General features: G+C 39.5%; 1 protein-coding gene across 3 annotated transcripts in view; it reads left to right on the plus strand.

Annotated features, from left to right (window-relative positions):
* Window positions 1–20,034, plus strand: part of DOCK2 (dedicator of cytokinesis 2) — a 258,167-nt gene that overhangs the window by 185,264 nt on the left and 52,869 nt on the right. For all 3 annotated transcript variants that reach the window (XM_082212994.1, XM_082212996.1, XM_082212995.1), the window contains 4 exons: window positions 5,946–6,024; window positions 11,074–11,174; window positions 11,261–11,319; window positions 15,669–15,817. In XM_082212994.1, the coding sequence (XP_082069120.1) occupies window positions 5,946–6,024; window positions 11,074–11,174; window positions 11,261–11,319; window positions 15,669–15,817 (388 nt within the window). The remainder of the gene's footprint in view (window positions 1–5,945; window positions 6,025–11,073; window positions 11,175–11,260; window positions 11,320–15,668; window positions 15,818–20,034) is intronic.

Below are 20,034 nucleotides of genomic sequence, written 5' to 3' on the forward strand. Positions count from 1 at the left end.
GTTGTATAAATTCATGAAAACCCAAAGAAACAGAGACACTGTATCAAAATCATTATTATATGATGTGCTGCTTCCTTCAGGGGCAAAGAGTTATTAGACCTCTACATATTCAAATCCCCGTGACAGGGTGAGCTCCCGTTGCTCGGTCCCTGCTCCTGCCAACCTAGCAGTTCGAAAGCACGTCAAAGTGCAAGTAGATAAATAGGTACCACTCCGGTGGGAAGGTAAACAGCGTTTCCGTGCACTGCTCTGGTTCACCAGAAGCGGCTTAATCATGCTGGCCACATGACCCGGAAGCTGTACGCCGGCTCCCTCGGCCAATAAAGCGAGATGAGCGCCGCAACCCCAGAGTCGGCCACAACTGGACCTAATGGTCAGGGGTCCCTTTACCTATTTGTAGTTGCTCACTTAGATCATGCTAATGTTAAGTGATCTGTAAAGTGCCCCCCCCCAAATGATGTAGCTGCTGTTCAATATTTATAGAGTGCCAGGTTGTGCATGCAAGTAAATAACATGCAAGCATGTTCAGTATGCCACTACAGGGGACACATTCTCTGAATCTAAGGGTGGTAGCAGGGCTATGTTCCCTGGCTGGGAGACTCCAAATACAATGCAGATAGAACTCCCTCACAGAAGTGACCTGAGCTTAATATTTATCAGAATATTCTACCATGTGGGGTCATAACAGATACAATTATACAACTTGACTAATCTTTCATATGAAATAATCAGGATACAAGTTAGTATAAACATGTGTCTGCCTGGTTCGTAATACCAAGGAGAAGTAAGGTTTGGCAGATAGCTTCTATGCTGTGAACCACCCTGAGATTTACAGGTATACATATTTTTTTATTATTCTTATTACTACTACTACTACTACTACTACTAATAATAATAATAATAATAATATACAATTATCCAAGGCATCAAGTATCTTGGACTCTGGGCAGGCAACATGGCACTAAATCCTTCTGCATCATAAGATGAGAGAAACCATTGTGCTTGTCAGAGTGCATAGTATCACAATGGAAGTTTATATCACTTGCCAAGAAGAGACTTGTTTATAATCCGCTGCAGTATCAGAACCTCTCCTTAGCTGGATAGAAAGCCATGCATTATCACAGACAGCAAGCAGAACATCTCAGGGGAGATATGAACGTCACAGCTGACCAGCTGAGTCACTAAGACTATCACCAGAGAGTATGTTCACTTCATCTATAAACTGCTCAACAAGTATGAGATTAGTGAGGAACTTCAGTCTATGACCTCTTTTGAGCTTCTACTCAATAAACACTTTCCCAGCTCATTCAGTTACAGTTATTCCAAAGAGGCCTTGCAATGCATTCTACACATGACTGTTTACATCATACTTTCTGCATGTAGATGACAACTAACTAATAAAATAAGAAATATGAAGCAACCCTTTCAACTCAAGCAATATATAAATGTGTGACTGAAGTTTCTTATTCCATCTGCACAATGTAGTTGTGTATATGAGCTGCACACCCAGTCCCTAGATTATTTTGAAGTTTTATTTCTGAATGAGACCTTCATTTTCAAAGACGCAGCATCAGGAAGACAATAGTTAAAGCTATTATGCATCTGACTTTGAGGGAGAATTTGCTGATTCACTATAAACCCGTTTCGTACTATTCTAATAGTTGCTTTGAGGTAGTAAGCTTATTGCCTCCCTATGCACAATGCACTCTCATGCGGCCAGTCTCTCTCTCTCTCTCTCTCTTTTGCTGCCTCAAGGTGAAAAATTAAAGTTAGCACTGCAAGCACAGCACTTTCTTTATCTCTTTCAATATTTTTTCAATAGTAGAGTCAAGTGTAAAGGCAGCATCCTCTTGCATTTGCTGTATCTCAACAAAGCTCAGGGAAGATGAAAGTGAAACGCATTTGTATTGGCTTGTAATCCTTTATGCTCTTATCACAGTGGATGCTTTGCCCGAAGGAAAACAAATATGTAATACACTTTCATATTTCAGGAGAGGAATGGAGGACAAATAGTACAATTCACAGAAAGCATTTGTCATCTGCTCTTTATATATAATCAGTTATGTTCTCCTTTTATAAAGTAGTATGTAAAGCCCAGGAGTACTATAGGGAATTCTTTGATTTGTTACATGCTGAAAATCTGGGCCAGGATCCAAAGAATCATGAAAGAAGTCCTGCAAGTCCAGGGGAGGTTTGGCTTCTATTTCTTGAAACAGCATGCTCCTCCATGTAGCATGGTAAATGGCTTTTGATATTGAGGGGAGTTTCAAATCAGTTTTGTGATATGCCATGGGGGTGAACAGTTCAAAGAAAGAGGTTAAAAAATCTACTGCGCCGAATATATTTATATCTTGCTTTTGGGTTCTAAAAAGGGTCTCCTTTTGCAAGACCATTGCTGAAGAGAGCTAGTGCAGACCCTATAGCACTCTCAGACTGTGTACTTTTATCCAGAATCAGTAACTGAACACAAGTGCACAACAATTTTTCAGTTCATTTTTCAACCTTTGTATACTTCCTAATCAACTTTGGTTAAATAAATAAATGTATTGCTCATATGAATAATTCAGCTGGTATCCAGACTGCTAGGCAACAAACATATGCTAGGATTATGAACTGTATCAGTTTCCTTCAACATGGGCCTGAGTATGGGTTGAATTAACCAGGTAACTAGCTAATACATCAAAAACAAACCTAATCATGATACATCACAATGCCATGTCCTCATGTAAATGTATGAGCCTTGGTGTAGGAATTGCAGGGATCAGCCTAATTCTTCCTTTCTCTTCTGCCTTATCTTAGCGCTTGCTGCTCTCATTGGAGCATTTCCTTTGTTGCAAAAGTAAATATATTAAATTTACTGTACTCAGCCAAAGTTTTGACAGGTGGTTTAAAGTTCTAATTGTATGACTAAAGACTGTAACTCTAGTCTGAATGCAAATTTAAGCATTCGTGAGAGAGCATCTTGTACAGCATCCTCAAGAGACTGCTCCTTCTTGGGATTCAGGTAGAGGATCATTTCTCTTGAAGTACCTGTTTCAAAATCTTCCTATCTATGAGAATCTTATATACTAGCAAAAAATCTAGTATGATTTTCATTAAGTTTTGAGCTTTACTTTTTTGAAAATATATTTTGCCCAAATCCCGTTGCTTTAAAAGAAAAACTTGGAATAGATTACAGAGGACTTTGGAAACATTGATGCCTCAAGCCGGAAAAGGAAATACTTATATGTTTCTTTGGATTGCAACCTAAACTTACATCTGCATTAAGTTTTCCTGCAGGTGAATTAAAAAAATACTAGGCACTTGAGGAATACTCTAAATTCAAATACAATTACTGGTTCGTAGAAGGGAAAATATAAAATTAGACCAACAGCAGTCCTAAAACATTAGAAGATGAGATGGGAAGAAGCAAATTATTGGAGAGGCAGGACAGAATGGATTTAGAGTGCAGTTAGAATAGAATAGTAAAAAAACAAACTGCTGCAGTTCTTTCAAAAGAAATATTGAAGTGTGAGCCTATTCACTTTGCCATAGAAGATACAACATTAGGAATTTTGCAAGGAAGCATTTTGCCCTACCAGAAAACAGTCCATTCAAATTAAATCACTTCATCACTCTGATGGCTACATGACAAGTCTTGCCAAAGTTCATACATTAAACATCTGTGCCTCTGAAAATTTTCACATTCATAATGGGTTGTCATATCTTGTGTTCAATTCCATCTCGCAACAGGTTCTCTTTGTGAATTGGTAGATTGTCACACTATTGTCAAACTGCGTCTGTCGTTCACATAGCAAATTTGACATTTTCCATTCTTACAATTATCTCTGTGCTTTTCAAGGTATCTCATCTTCACAGTATTTTGCATACAGAGGAACAAGAAAATGTCCACACCAATCCTTTTCCTGTCATACTGGTTACTTACATGATCTGTAGCAGTAGGTCTTGTATACTCTGAATCCAAACTGTTGCCATTTTAGGTTCTATATGTGATGATTAGGGTGGATTTCAGTTAGGCCAGATCTAATCTCTGAGGGGTGTCCCATGTCCCCCTCAAAATAGCACAAGTATTAGGGTAGGGAAATATTTTTTATACACCCCCCAATAGATCTTAGATACCTTCCCTTCTACTGAGGTGCAGAGATATTTTAATAGAACATTTGGTGGGTGAATATTTGGGTCAACCTATTGCTATTTTGATTGGACTGATGCTGAAGTAGTAGAAAACCTCTGAAAAGACAAGTTCATTAAACAAACTGGTCATTTTATCTAGGTATACATGTACATTTTCAAGTTTAATTATTCCCCACTTTTAAAAGAGATTGAGCTAGCTAAGAAATGTGGTTTACATTACACATGGGAAGCTGCAACATCTAACTAGCCATATGTATGACTGCACTTGCACAAGGAAATGTTATAAGCAGCAGAGAACACTGATAGATTCAGAAGTAAAACAGGCTTTGCTCATACATTATATTACAAGCCTTAGTGACAATAACTTAAGTAGCTCACATAAGAAGTGTGTGTGGAAACTTGCAAAACTCTCTTTTTACTTTGGAAAGGTTGTAGGCATACCTGCAAGTACAAAAAGTTTGTCCCCTCTATTGTATCTCCTTAAATGTAAGTCAGATAGTATTGCCAAGGCACTCTCAAATGGTGCACACTTGTAGCCAGATATTTGATTATCTCTCACTTTCCCACATTTTTGGCATTATGTTGTTTCTTCCGCAATTAATCTTTTGGTTTGTTTAACCATGAGTAAAAGCATGAGCATAGGATGTTTCTGTTGTGCTGCTAAATGGCAGTTAGAAACCCAGAATTAATTCACGTAAAGCCAACCTTATCAACTGTTAAATGGTTTGGTATAACTTTGTATAGCACAGCAGAATGATCAAGGCAATACACATGCATTAACACAAAACAATATTGTGCAGTTATTTGATCAGTTTTATCATAATAAAAAGCATGCATTACAAGGAATGCTTGTCATGGGGTGCTAGTAAGTGTACCAGTTGCTATCCCTGTGTGCGTGTGTATACATTTTACAAAAACCACCAGAGAGAGGATAATTTAGTGACTAATGTCTGCAAATGTTAATGAATTAAATCGTGTTCTCTTTACTTAAAGTATTGCTGAGATCCAAAGAACAATTTTGTGCATGCAACAAACCCTCCCAAGTGTTTTCTTTCTACAAATTCTAGCCCTCCCAATTATCCTCACCCAAGTTCCAGGAGTAACATATTAAGCAGTGTTAAGTGGGGGTCTGTTTTCAGAAACGGGGAGGTGTCAGAAGCCATAGTCTCTCTAGTAATAAGAGGGAATGGTTGTTGAAATATTTTGTATTAATAAGCCATCATGTATTTTTTCAGGAAAGACATATTAGTCTATCTTTCTGTTTAATTACTAAAAGCAGTAGTTACATGAGTTTTTTGCACCAAAAAATGGTTGTGTTGATTTAAATGACATCATTTATAGCCAGTCAGAAAGTGGAAAATAAATAGGGTAATTTCATATTTCACATTGCTGGGCATTATGTAGGAGGCTATTTCTAATAAGCTAAGAGTCAATCTAAATAATTAAAGAAGTTAATATTTCTGCCTGGCTGATCAGTTAGAAACCCTTCCCCTCTTTTAATTGTGTACAGCTAAGTCTGAAGAAGCAACTTGAATGTGAAAAATCTACTATGCTGTATTCACAAGAACAAACTGTAATTGTGCAGCAGACCAAAAAGACAGGGTCTTTTCTTCTGTGGCAAGTACTAATTAGAACATATTGCATACCAGAAATTCAAAGAAATGCTTTCCCTGTGTATAATATACTATTAATTATATGCTGTTGCAAGCAATTTGTATTCTATGGGTGTATCATTCATACTTTAGTTGTGCTTTAATACTAGCTAAGATGATAAAATTCCATTGTAAATTTCAACTAAATTATTTCTTTAGGGTGTTTCTGAGAGCTATCAACAAATTTTCTGAGACTATGAACCAGAAGTTTTTGGAAAACATGAATTTTGAAGAACAAGTAAGTACCTGTCTTATTTCTTTTATATTATCCTTTAACAAAACCAAGAACTGAACGTATGTTTTTACATTACTTAGTTATTTCAGTAGCAAATATTATCTATTTCAGTAGCAAATATTCTCCTGATAAAAGTCAGTGCGGGAAATGATTGCTCTGTGAGCCTGGTACTGATATTTTGGCTCCTGTAATGTTCTTAGTCTGGTACACTTATATGTTGAAAGTTATGATCATGAACACTCCAAACATATAAGGCAAGGATAGGGAACCTCAGACTTGAGGGCCAAATGCAGCCCTCCAGGCCCCTCAGTTTGACCCTTGGAATTATCTTCTGACCACACACATGCAGGTCACACCCCTCACAAGCCTTGCTTCACACTCTCCAGGTGCTTTTGAGTGTGTGTGTGTGTGTGTGTACACCTGCTAGTTTTGGCTGGAATGTAGTTTGCTTTGCAAAGGAAACAGTCACATTTGTTGTTTTTCCACTTTGGCTTCTGGCCCCATCCACCATTGGCATGTGGCCCCCATACCTAATGAGGTGGTCCGAGTGCTCCTTCCTTTCTTCTTTCTTTGCTCCAAGCTACTTGGGGCAAGCAGAAAGCATGGTGGTTGCCATGTTTGTTGGGAAATGTGTCTAAAATGCATTGGAAGTAGTAATATGTTATGATGTGCTATGTATGTGTCATGAATGCAACCCAGGCGCGGCAGGACCAAGGCATTTTGACACCTGAGGCAAACCACAAAAAGCGCCCCCTCCCCCTGCCAGGAAAGAAGGGGTGAGTGAAGCACTTCACTGGGAAAAAGGGAAGAATCTAATTAACCTTACCCAATCACTGAAAAGGGAATCAAAGGTCATTGCAGGGGAGAAAGGGACCCAGGTGGGTGCAGAGCCCAGGAGACCCTAAGGTGCAGTCCCTAACCATTTCCTTCCTTGTGGTGGAAGGAGACCAGCAGCGCTTCCTATTTGGCTAAAGGCCACTGCAGAGACAGCATTGCAGGGTGGTGAGCTGCCAAGGAGGTGGCAGATCTGGCCTGCAAGGAGTGTGCTGCAACCACTGCTGCCCCTGTGGATCCTGCCACCTGGGTGGGCCAGCCCTAAACCTAGATAAAGGGGGTAAAGCACAGAGACCAAGGCAATGGCGCTACTCTTCAAAAAGGATTTATTAATTGCATCTATTCAAGTGCTTTCAGTAGTACAGCACATCCACGAATGCTCTACAGGTGTTTAATAACCAAAAGTAGTTGCCTTGTCTAACAAGTTGACCAGTCTAGTAGCACTGAGGGATAGATGGATCAGGGCAATGGTGGAAGGTTTTCATAGTTCCTTTGGGTATTGCTGAAAATGGTGTTTAAATGTTTCTATCACCACACCAAAGTTACTTGGCTCAGTCTCTTGGTACGTGACAAGTAGACTGAAGATTTAACTGCAAACATTCTCTTGCATTTCTGGTGATGTGACCTAAAAGTTGCCCTATCTAGCCTTATTGAGGTGCCTCTAAGCAAGTGGACACAGCTGTCCTGGAACATGCCATTTCCTCTTCTAAGGAATGTTGCTTTCCTTTCATCTGATGTTTTGCTATAAGCAAAGTCCTGTTTATTTGAGATAGCCATCAACCACTGGAATCTGTCATCCTTCTTTAGCACCCTTGCGGAGCCACCTTTCCAAATATCCACTCCTTCTTCTGTTATTCACACAGGTTATAGCTGATTACATTAAAAACAGTAGTACATTACATTAAAAATAGTATAAGGGTAACAATATACATGAGTATATTCTCAAAATTGTCAGACTCATTTTGCAGAATCCTAGGTGCACAACACCTGTCCACGCAGCAGCCATCTTTCTTTTATGCAATGTCCCTGTTAGTTTCACAGGAGCATTATATGGGGTGGGGGTGTCACTTAAGATAACAAGCGAACAGCCATCCCCCCCCCCTTACAGACATATCAAGAATGAGGCATCCCATCATATGACTGTTTTCAGGGCATTTCTATAGACATTTTTCTAGCAAGTGCTGTTTTAGAAAGGTCCATAGGAATGTGGCCTAATCTATTTAGCTAGGTTCTGATCCAAGCTCTGGCCCAGTAGGTGCAAATCAGGGAACTTTGCTTCAGATTGTGGAATAAATAAAACTGCCTACTTTCCCTAATTCTCACTGAAACGTTTAATGATTAACTCCTTGCTCCAACCCCAAAGACTCACTAGTCATGCTTTCAGCTTGAGATGTATGCTAAATACAGGCAGAAATTTAAGTCAATACCGGTACAGTATATAAATAAGGAATCTCTCCCTGTCTGTAGGTACCTCTAAGATGTGGAGGGGAACTGAGGTCCTTCAGATGTCGTTGTTGGACTACAACTCCCATTATCCTAGAATATCGGCTATGCTAGCTAGGGCTGATGCAAGTTGGAATACAAAAAACACATGTGGCTGCTTTCTGTTCCTCTCTCTCTCTGTGTGTGTACACAAACAGTTCCAATTGTTTTCTATCTCCTTTTGCTTACATACACACAGAGAGTGGACTCCCCCCCCCCATCACTTTTACTAAGGGACTGCTGGTTGGCTAGTATTTACTCCATTGGGAAAAGTGGAAAATTTAAAAAAAAATGGAGATTCATATTGGTCCTCTGCCCCTTCTAAGCCCTAATCCCTTCCTTTTAGAATTTATTATTTAAGACCCTTTTTTTAAATCTCTAGACACTGGGGTGGAACCATAGGAATGATTGTGATTGACTGTGCTGAACAGAGATAGTTGACCAGCACAGGCAATGGGCAGAAATGAGTCCTGAGTGTCTCTAAATGTGAAGTGATGTACTGAATATAAATGTAAGAAGCAGAGAAGGGAGTGGGTTGTAGGTTTGTGGGAAAGCGCCTCCCTTTCCCTAATGGGCCAGCCTCCACTGCTCATGCCCCTCTTAGAGATTGGTTTTTGAAAAGCGATAGCATCAGCAGTGCTTACAGAAGAAATGCAATCTCGAAGTATGACAGAATTTATTTGTATTTTCATTCCATTCCATTCCATTTCATCAGCCATGCTACTTTTCCTTGTCTACAAGAGGAACACTGAATTCCACTATATTCAGTGAGACTGTGACAATATATTTTCTTTGTTCCTTTTCAGTTTGTGGACATTTTAAGTGTATCTGTTGTGAGCAAGTGTTTATCTTCAAGTGAATTTAATGCTTGTGGAAATGTCAAAGCAAAGTGACACTTCTGAAGCTGGGCATTTTGCTGTCTTAGTCACATGGCAGGGGCAGAACAGGGAACTGAAAAGGGGCAAGGGGTTTTGTTTTACTTTGTTTCTTCAGTGCGCCCATCTGCTGACTCAGCGGCAGGGTTTCTGTGAGGAGACAGAAGCTAATTCCTTTTCTGTGCCTGTTCAGTTTCTGACACTTACACAAAGGGAGCAATTAGGATAACACTGATGCCACTCAGACACTCCTTGTTGCCTCACAGTTAACTCTAGCTGTATCAGAAGCTGCAGTCATGTTTGTCTCTTGCAGAAAAATATTCCCCCAAAAGTGTTTTGACCCCCTTCTGGATGCAGTTGCTAGAATCAAAATAGCAAAAAATGAATTTAAGCATCAGTTGGGCTCTGCAGCAATGAAAATAAAATTGGTAGATTGGGAGGTGTATGTGAAACAACTTTTCAGTGTGTGAAAAAAAGAACAGTTCTACTTCGCTCTTCAATAAATATTTCGGTTGCTGACCCTGATTAGTTTTTCATCAGTTTGCCTCCTATCAAATTATAGTAGTAAATTATGTGACCCTACTTTTTGATAGTACCATTCGGTTTATGTTTCGTTCCTTTTCCAAGTTTGTTTGATAAATCGTGGTGGAAGAGTGACACTTGCAAAGATTATACTGTTTGAGGGTCTGATTGAACTGTGATGTGAATATAAATGAGATTTATTGCAAGGGAGGTAAATATGCTAATTTTAGAGATTGGAAAAGTACAAAAACAGTGTGATCCCTTCGCCTCCGGTAATTACTGCAGCATTATGTGCGAAAGAAGTGTGCTGGCATAGGGGTGTTGCTAGCAGACCAGGTTGAAAGTGAACTTAGGGTAGTTGTTCAATGCCACAGTGAAAGACGATGTCATAGCTACGCATTAATGGATTCAGTAGAGTTCTGGTTTATGCGTAATGCGTCACACGGTTTATGAAGAGTTTTCAACCTTTTGTCTTGCTGCTTTTCCCTGAAGTTGGCTCAGTTTCCCTGGCTCTTCCTCCTCACTGCAGCCCTAAGTCACTCCCTTTGAAACATCCTGAGATGAGGCATTGGGGTGGGTGGGGGGCTGCAGTGGGATGCAAAAATCACCACAATTGTGGAAAAGAATAAATGCTTTTCCACTGCCGCAAGACTCAACTTATACTGGCATTTCTGTACTGACACAATAAACTAGGGACAATTCTGCGGACAATTCTTTTCGACCACCTCCTTGAAAACATATCCTTCTGCTTTTCATTCATGAAAGATAGTGGGCAAAAGTTCCCATCTATTCATCTTCATCTCCCATTTTTATTCCTCAGAATTCTGAGCTTTTTGAAAGATTTCACTGGATGGGAATGAATAGAAGTTTGACATGAATAGAAATTATCCTTGGTCATATTTTACTTTTCTTCCGATAAAATTTAGTTCATCAGAAACACTGGGAGTTTTCACAAAGCTATGGTTAACATATGCCCCCATAACACACTATAATTATATTGGTTGTTTGGATCTGGGGAGTTGTGATTAACTTGGGATATGCAGCATTTCACAGGCACTGCTGTAAATTGTGGTTTATTGTTATTAGCTAATGAACCCCATATGAATCTCCTGATGCTACTGAGGGAATGCAGGCCAACGGGTATAAAAATCACACTCTTGCCTTTATTCTAATTGCAAGGTAATAAGAGCTTCCAACTTTGCATAATATTCCAACCTCGCACTGCTTCGGCTGGTTGCCTTCATAAATTATTTAGGTTTCACACAGCTTAATATCACCTCCCATTTTAGGTGAAACCCATTACAACTATTCAGGGGTCTGTCTTCTGCTTAATTTACAGCTGTGGAACAACTATTTCCATCTTGCTGTGGCTTTTATCACCCAGGATTCTTTGCAGCTGGAACAATTCTCCCATGCAAAGTGCATAAAGATTGTCAGCAAGTAAGTCTTCTTGAAAGCTATATTTTCTTCTCATTTTCACAACAAAGCTTTGATGATGACTAAGTGTATTCTATTTTCTCTTACAGATATGGAGACATGAGACGCTTGATTGGGTTTGCTATTCGTGACATGTGGTACAAACTTGGTAAGTAAGTGCAGTCAGGAACACAGATGTTCCTCAAATAGGTGTTGAGTGAACATTTCTAATAAGATCAGATGAGTTGTTACATTGGTTTATTTTTGTGTTTTAAAGTGGCTCCATCCTGCAATTTATATGTTTGTTTGTTTGTTGGCTGGTGTGTGTATGGCATAAAATAACTTCTAAATGTGTGAAGGTACCAAGTGTCGTGGGATTGGAATATGCAGAGGAAAAGGGGGAAAGTATTGCAAAGATGGGTAACAGAAGAAATTCCATTTGCAGTGAAACACACTGGGAGACCCTGGAAGGTTTTGTGTCTTTGACAGCTTCAGAAAGCTGACATTCAGGCAGATCAAACTGAACTCGTCCACTTGGGGTGTCAGTTGCATGAGCGGACTCTGTATTCCGGACTCCAATGTCTGGTTGTCATTAAAGAAAATAACTCCTGTCCAAGGAGAGTGGCATATGTTTCGATCTTTTGTTTGCAGATTGCAAATACCTAAGCTGGCACTGCAGCTTCTCATTTATCATCAAGAAAAAAGAAAACTGATCATCTTGGTTGCCCTCCTCTGCACATATTCCAGCTTGTGGTGCCCAGAATTGGACACATTATTCCAGGTGTGGTCTGACTAAGGCAGAATAGAGTGGGACTATTGCTTCCCTTGATCTGGACACTATGCTTCTGTTGATGCAACCTAGAATAGCATTAGCTTTTTTTGCTGCTTCATCACACTGTTGTCTCATGTTAAGTTTGTGGTCTACTAAGACCCCTAGATCCTTTTCACATGTACTGCTAGTAAGCCAGGTGTCCCCCATCCTATATTCATTTTGTTAGCTTGCACCCAGTTCTCCAATCTGTTAAGGTCATTTTTAATTCTGATTCTGTCTTCTGCGGCATTAGGTACCCCTTCCAGGTTTGTGTCATCTGCAAATTTGATGAGCTTCCCCTCAATTCCTTTATCCAAGTCATTTATAAAGACTTTGAACAACAAGGGGCCCAGGACAGAACCCTGCGGCACCCCACTTGTCAACTTTTTTCCAGGAGACGAGGAGCTCTTTGGGTTTTGTCAGTCAACCAGCTACCTAACAGTTAGCTTGTTCAACCCACATTTTACTAGCTTTGTCTCGATAATATCATGGGGGACTTTGTTAAAAGCCTTACTGAAATCAAATGTTCAAATGTTCTTCCTTTGGTATAGATGTGTGTTTGAAAATGTAATGTAGAGAATGAAAATTATTTTGGATTTTTATTGTTTCTCATAGTTATTACTATTTTTCCATCCAGATGGGTCTTTTCTTTTATTCCAGCTGATTTTTAATAGGGTACTAAAACAAAAGATGCTTTAGGTACAGATTACTATTTCTGCTGAGATTAAAAACAACAACAGAAACTGTAAAAACAGCTGCTTAATATCCAGTTGAAATGAAAAAGAACAGGATTGTTGTTCCACACATGTTTTTAAAGCCACTAAAGCACATCTTGAAAACAGCTTTATTATTATTGAGGGGAAAGGCCATATTCAATACATGATGTGCATGCTTATCTCTAGGGGGGGAAATGTATTCACTTAAAATATTTTTCTTTCACCAGTGTTTTTTTTAAGGTTAAAAGCAGCTGGAGGAGAGAAGGGGGATCAGGATCTCTATGCTGTGGGAGGATTTATTTTTATTTTTATTTTAGAAAACAAAAAACCTGTGCCATATCTCATTGTATCATTGTCCCAACCAAAGTTGCCTCCCCTAAATATTGCTATTTGCTCTGCAGAAGAAATACTTACTAGTACTATAAACTGCCAGGAGAACATTTGTTACTGGGTGGTATGAACATTGTACAAAGGAAGAAAGGGGGAAATGCCCCAAGATTTAATAATGGATACGGGGCAGGTCTAATATATCCAAGCAATTGCATTATTCCCTATTATAAAAGTGTGAGCAGCTCTGGTTGTGAAATGAGACCATGAGGAATGAGCTCCAATGTGGGAATGGATTGCTGCTCTTTTGTGGTTTTACAAGGTGCCTTGTGTCAGGCGGTACTGCTACAAATCAATCCTAAATCGGACCACAACTGTTCGTGTTTGGGTTTTTTTTTAATCTACCTTCCCTGAAGTATTAGGCATCATTAAGGATTTCTAGGAAAAGAGCATTAAAGCTAACAAACAAATGGTTTGAGTTTTTCTGCATTTGATTTTCTCCTGCAAAAAGCCATATTTTAAGAATATTAAAAAGCTGTTTTTTCCTGTTAGAGATGACATTTGCAATGCAACCTCATTTCTTCATTTTTTTATTGTCTGTCATAATTGCAAATGTCTCCTAAGGCAGACTCCGATGACTCTCTATTTCATATGGCTTTTAAGCCATTGTACAGCGAATCTATAATAGAGTTAGCAGGACACTATTTCTATTCTGAGCTTTCTAATGGCTGACATTAGTCATCCAGGAATGAAGGCAGATAAGTTTTGTCCATTGTGATGGAGAGAAGAGGACATGTCAAATGGCTCCTGTAAAATGTTGTCTGATAGATGGGTTTTGATGGGAAGGGGTGAAGAAATCTATTGTTTCCAATTATTTTCCTTTCCAAGCACGCTCAGCAATGAGATGTTTGAAACTGACTCCATGTGCAAGTACATTCAGTTGGCCACTACCTAGGATATTGTGAGGTGCTTCTAGAGTCGGCATTCAATCTCGAATTGCAAATCTGCTATAGCAGCAGTGCAAGTTTGTGGTCTTGCAAAGTTAAGCCATGTGTAAGACTGCCACAATAATGTATTTTATTTATTTCATAAAATGTATACACTACTTGGTTCGGTAAAAAGAAGCAAATCCCTCAAAATGTTTTACAAAAAGATAAAGCCAGAAACATTTATAAACACACTTTAAAACATACAAAAGTTAAAATACTAAAACAGATTAAAATTACCTCAATCTTCTGTGAATCTGGGCAGGAACCAAAAAGAGTACAGTGGAGGTGCCTGCTTGATCTCAGTAGCAGGGAGTTCCCCGGTATACCTGCTGCCACACTAAACAATTGAGTTCTTACAAATGCAGAACAGGTATTACCGTATTTTTTGCACCATAACACTCACTTTTTTCCTCCTAGAAAATAAGGGGAAATGTCTGTGCGTGTTATGGAGTGAATGCCTGCGGGTGGCGGGGGGGATCTGCTGCAGTCATGAGCAGAGGATCCATGGTTCCCCTTCCTTTCCTCCTCCATGGTTACAAAGCATGGATCCACATGGATCCTCAGGATTTTTGCATTGGGCTACTCCAAACTCACTGTCAGATCACATGTCTATGGCCACAGCATGAACCACAAAAATCATATATCCACAATTTCGTTTAGAATATTTTTTTCCTTGTTTTCCTCCTCTAAAAACTACGTGCGTGTTATGGTCTGGTGCGTGTTATAGAGCGAAAAATACGGTATATGGCACCTGTAGTAGTGCCAATTCCACGACTACCGATAATGATGATCAATAATTCTGCTCTCAATAATGATGATAGCATTGTTTCTATAATGTTCTTCATTATACTATTCATTGTAATAGTTTGGTGTTATTCTTTTAATGGGGTGCTCAAAGAATTTCATGAATGCCTATTTGTGCAAAGAAGGCTAATAATATTATACATCTTTAGTGGGGTGGTTAAACATAGTGAGTTGTGGCTTGCAAATGAATTTATGGCTGAGCTGAACTACAGGGCATAATCCATGTTCTTCTTAACCACTACACAACATCAGTTCTTAATAATTGGAAGAGGAAATGGGAAGCTTATGGAAAGCTTGAGGCACAAGATATTCAGAACTCATCAAACTATGATGTGGGTGAGGGGCATTAGATATTAGTCTGTATAGTCGAAAAAGTACTGAATCTGGACTTTTAGCATAGAAGGAATAGTCTTTTCCATTCCACTATATTGGGGCAAGAAGCAGAAGACCCGTAGAACTTATGTGATGGACCATTTCTTAGTCCATTGGAAGGATTTTTCTGAGTTGAACCAACAACCTCTTAAATGTGTATGATATATGTATGCAAAACAGCTATTTAAAACTGAAGCATTAAGATATATGATACTTTTAGATTGTTTTTATTTATGTTTTTTGAGGTTTTAATTTGTGTTTCCCTTGTCCTTTTGTAATTTGCTGGTTTTAAATTGCAAGTTGTGTGTGAATCGCTTTTTATACACACTTTTGTACATCTCTCTTTTGAGCAGATTTCACGTATGATGAAGGCTGGTTAACAATTTTTTAAAATAATAATAATAATAATAATAATAATAATAATAATAATAATAGCTACACAGAATGTCTGCATGCATTGTGTCCGATTTTTAATATTCTCTTTCACACTTTGATCCAGGGCAGAATAAAATCCGCTTTATTCCTGGAATGGTTGGACCCATCTTAGAGATGACCCTTATTCCTGAAGCTGAGTTACGGAAAGCCACTATCCCAATCTTCTTTGATATGATGCTGTGTGAATATAGAAACACTGGAGAATTCAGAAAGGTATTGTTAGCTTTACATAGTGTTTGTCAGTACTTCCATTATGCTTAAATAGCAGCAATATTATATGAATACTCCAGAAAGGTGCTTGTGATTCTTGACACTTTTCTATAGAAAGGTGAGTGCTATAGAAAGAAGGGAAAGAGCTGCAGCACTGTGGGCAAAGATATGGAAGACTGAGTTTATCAGTGATTTAATGAGGCCTTTTCCTGTCATAAACATATCATTCATCTGAAACATGTAACCTAAGAAGTCATCCTTACAGAATCAGACTCACAAATATGCCGTGTGTGTGTGTGTGTGTGTGTGTGTGTGTGTATATACTCTGAGCTGTTTGTTATGTGGGATGAAATGAATTACATTGATATGAAATACCTAAATGAAAGTGAGAAGCAAAGTATGTGGTTGAATGAATTAATCTAGAACTAGAACACTTCATGGAGGAAAGTTCTGTGGTCAATGATGAGTTGTGTGTGTGTTGTGTGGGAATGCACCTTCTGTGAGTTTTCAGCTTTTGTTTTAAAAAACAAGTCTCTAGCACATTTACTTGGGAAAGTTATAACGAAGCATGGGAAATTGCTCATGAAGTTAAATAAATGCATACATATTGGGCTACCTGTATTTAGATACAACAGTTCTTTAATGGTCTTCTGGCCCCTTAACACTGTCTCTCTCCCAAATATCTGTCTATGGATCTCTGGAGGGGTCATTTAATTGATCCACACTTTAATTTCTCCTCCTGACCTTTAGATAGATAGATAGATAGAAGATAAGTCTGTGTATTTGGTGAACTATTAGAGGAAGATCATGGCAGCTTAGGTTACAAATGAACCAAATTTGTTATTTATGCATTAGCTTTTAAGACATTCAACAGTTTTTGCCTTGCGATTAGTGCAGTGAATCACAGTTCAGGGTTCAAAGAGCAGTCGCGACGCAGGCTGTGGTAAATTAATAATGATGGTTCTATCTATTGCTAGATTTCATTTGGAAAGGTTGTTATTAAGTGCTCAGTATTTACTCTCCCAGAAGAAAGAAGAGTTCAACATGGTTTGTAGATGGGGGCACATGTGTGCACTGCATTTAAGGCATCATGATTATATCAGCTGAGCCTGGAACAATCTGGCAGGTGGGATTATTGTTGTTGGTAGCACAGCACAAAGCTTTTGGCCTGAGTCCAGGTCTGAAAACCATTTTGCTTCTCTGCATCTGCTCTTCCCTTGACTTAATAGCCCTCTATTTCCGTTTTTAATTACTGCTTCTTATTTTTGGCTTGTAACTGTTTCTCTTGGGGATCAATGCAGACAAGCAGGTAGTAGGACCAAAATAATAATAATAATAATAATGCTCCTGAAATGTGTATCTCAGACTAAAAAAGGTAATATAAGCTTAACAAGGATAACATCTAAAGAGTCTAGGAAATTATAGTTGCAATGTTGACACACAATTTAGTTGCTAAATAGATTTCTAAGGTTCAGGTGGACAGTCTGGTGTTACAGAATAAGGACATAAAACACATGGTTAAAGCTGCACCAAAGGATGGTTAAAGCTGTGCCCCAGTGGTATTTATTTATTTGCTTAAAATGTTTATTAACAACCTTTCAGAACAATCACTAAAAGGCATCAGTAAAATACAATAATAAAATCACATTATCATCAGACAAATAAACCTAAGACCTAAAATACACGAAAACCAACACTGGACATTTATAGGGTGGTTGAGGACTCAACCCCTGGTGTCTCCATTTGTGTATCAAGGTTAGAAAAGACAACTGCCTGAGCTCCAGGTGAGTTGATGCTGGAGAACATAACAGCCAACTGGCCCACCTGTGATGTTAACATATGAGAGTGCTGGAGGTGAAATAGTTAAACAGGTTACCCAATCAGGACCCAGGGGGTGGAGCCAAAGGGACTATAAAACCAGCTCTGGGAGGGGCGAAGGGAGGAGTTTGTTGGGAGTTGGGTGGTTGGTTGAAGTGGGAGTGAATTCGGATAGAGTCTGTGGGTTGGTTGAGTTAGTGTAGTGAAATAAGCTGAGTCAGGAACAGTTAGGAGCTAGGAAGACAAGTAGATATCTGAGAGGTGGTTTAGTGAGTGAGAGCAGGTAGCGGAAGTTAAGGTCTGGATAGGCACCCCATGACTGTAATTGACTGAGACTGTTTATGAAACCACACACTTGTTAAACTGCAAGTTTATTTATATAAACAGACATTTATGTTCCAATTTAACCCTGAGTGGACTCAGCATTTTACCAGGTAGGGCCTGGGTGGTGGCAGCGAGAAATAAAGTGGTGGCACAGGGATCAATAGATGGTGAAACGTCCGGGGACCCTGTGTGATCGCCACACCACCTACTCCAGCATCCTGTTCTCACAGCAGCTAACCAGATGCCTGTGGGAAGCCTGCCCACAAGGACCTGAGCACATCAGCACTCTCCCCACTTGTGATTCCCAGCAACTGGTATTCAGAAGTGTACTGCCTCTGACAGTGGAAGTAGAACATGGCCATCAGGGTTAGTAACCCCGATAGCCTTATCGTCCACGGATTTGTCTAATCCTTTTCTGAAACCATCCAAGGACACACTGGATGAAATTGACCAACTAGGAAGAGGAACCTGTGGCCCTCTATAGTTTGTTGGACTTGGGACTCTCAAGTGGCCCAGTGGGTCAGCGTGTCTGGCTGTTAACTGGAAGGCTGGCGATTCAAGCCCACCTAGGGATAGCTGTGGGCATTCCTGCATTGCAGGGGGTTGGACTAGATGACCCTCTGGTCCCTTCTAGTTTACAATTCTGTGATTCTGTGTGACTAGCACCAGCCCCAGCCAGCACACGCATCTGTCAGGGACAATGGCAGTTGCAGGCCAGAAACATCTGGAGAGTCACAGGTTCCCATCGCTACCTTATATAATTAATCCATTTAATTTCTTTTCTTTCACTTGTCTGGTTCTTTCCGTACTGCTCTTTCATTGTTTGCAGTATGAGCATTGCCAGCCTGTGTGCAAGAATCAAAAGGAACAAAGAAAAGGGAAATGGGGGAAATGTCAGGTTGGAGCGTGCCCTTGTTGGTAGATTCCCACACAGGGAAGCACTTTCTTTCATTGTTTGCAATGAGAAACTGGGTGTGCTCTCTCGTAAGGAGATCAGTTTGTAAGGTGCACTGTGTAGCCTGCCATTTGACACAGCAGGCTGGATAATGTTTTACTACATGACAGTGCTACAGTCTGCTGCAATACCCAAAGACATTTGTAGATAATGTTTCTTTCAAGAAAAAAAGCCAGAAACTTATTGTTAACTTGCAGCTGAGTTGGTTAGAGTGTGGTGCTTATAATGCTAAGGTTGCAGGTTCGAGTCATACGGGCCAGATCCTGCACTGCAAGGGGTTGGACTAGATCAGGGGTCAGCAACCTTTTTCAGGCGTGGGCCGGTCCACCGTCCCTCAGACCATGTGGTGGGCCGGACTATATTTTGAAAAAATAATAATGAACAAATTCTTATGCCCCACAAATAACCCAGAGATGCATTTTAAATAAAAGGACACATTCTACTCATGTAAAAACATGCTGAGTCCTGGACCGTCCGTGGACCGGATTGAGAAGGCGATTGGGCCGGATCCAGCCCCCGGGCCTTAGGTTGCCTACCCCTGGACTAGATGATCCTCAGAGCACCTTCAAACTCTATAACTATACAATTTTATTATTCAATTTCCAAAATATGCCCCTTAATATACAAGAGGGGGAAAGTTTATTATATAAAGTCCCAGGAAGCAACCCTTTAGAGGGCATTTTTGAGGTAAATCATGCTTTTAGAGATGTTAAATATTTTACTTCTCATTATGTTTTTTGAAAATGAAAAATCCTATCCATTCAATCCCTTATGAAAAAAAAGTCCTTTTGTGTTTTTTCTCTCTCTTGCTCACATACAATTTTAATAGATACTGAGAGAAATTAATAACACACACATAAGCAATTCTGGGTGGTATTCAAATATGTTTTACTCAGAGCAGTAGACCAGAGTAAATTAATATGCCTAACTCAGTCATGTTCATTCATTTCAATGGGTCTACTCCGAGTAAAGCATAGTTAAATACTACTCTAAGATTCCTTCCATTAAATCCAAAGGCGTAGACAGTTGTAGTTACTAGCTCAAAGGTCCACACACAGAGTTAAATGGAATTTTGTCCTAATATTCCATTTGGAAGAATAGTTTTCTGAATGAGCAGCCAATG

Source organism: Podarcis vaucheri, assembly GCF_965113315.1.
Source record: "Podarcis vaucheri genome assembly, chromosome: 2".
Classification (NCBI taxonomy): Eukaryota; Metazoa; Chordata; class Lepidosauria; order Squamata; family Lacertidae; genus Podarcis; species Podarcis vaucheri.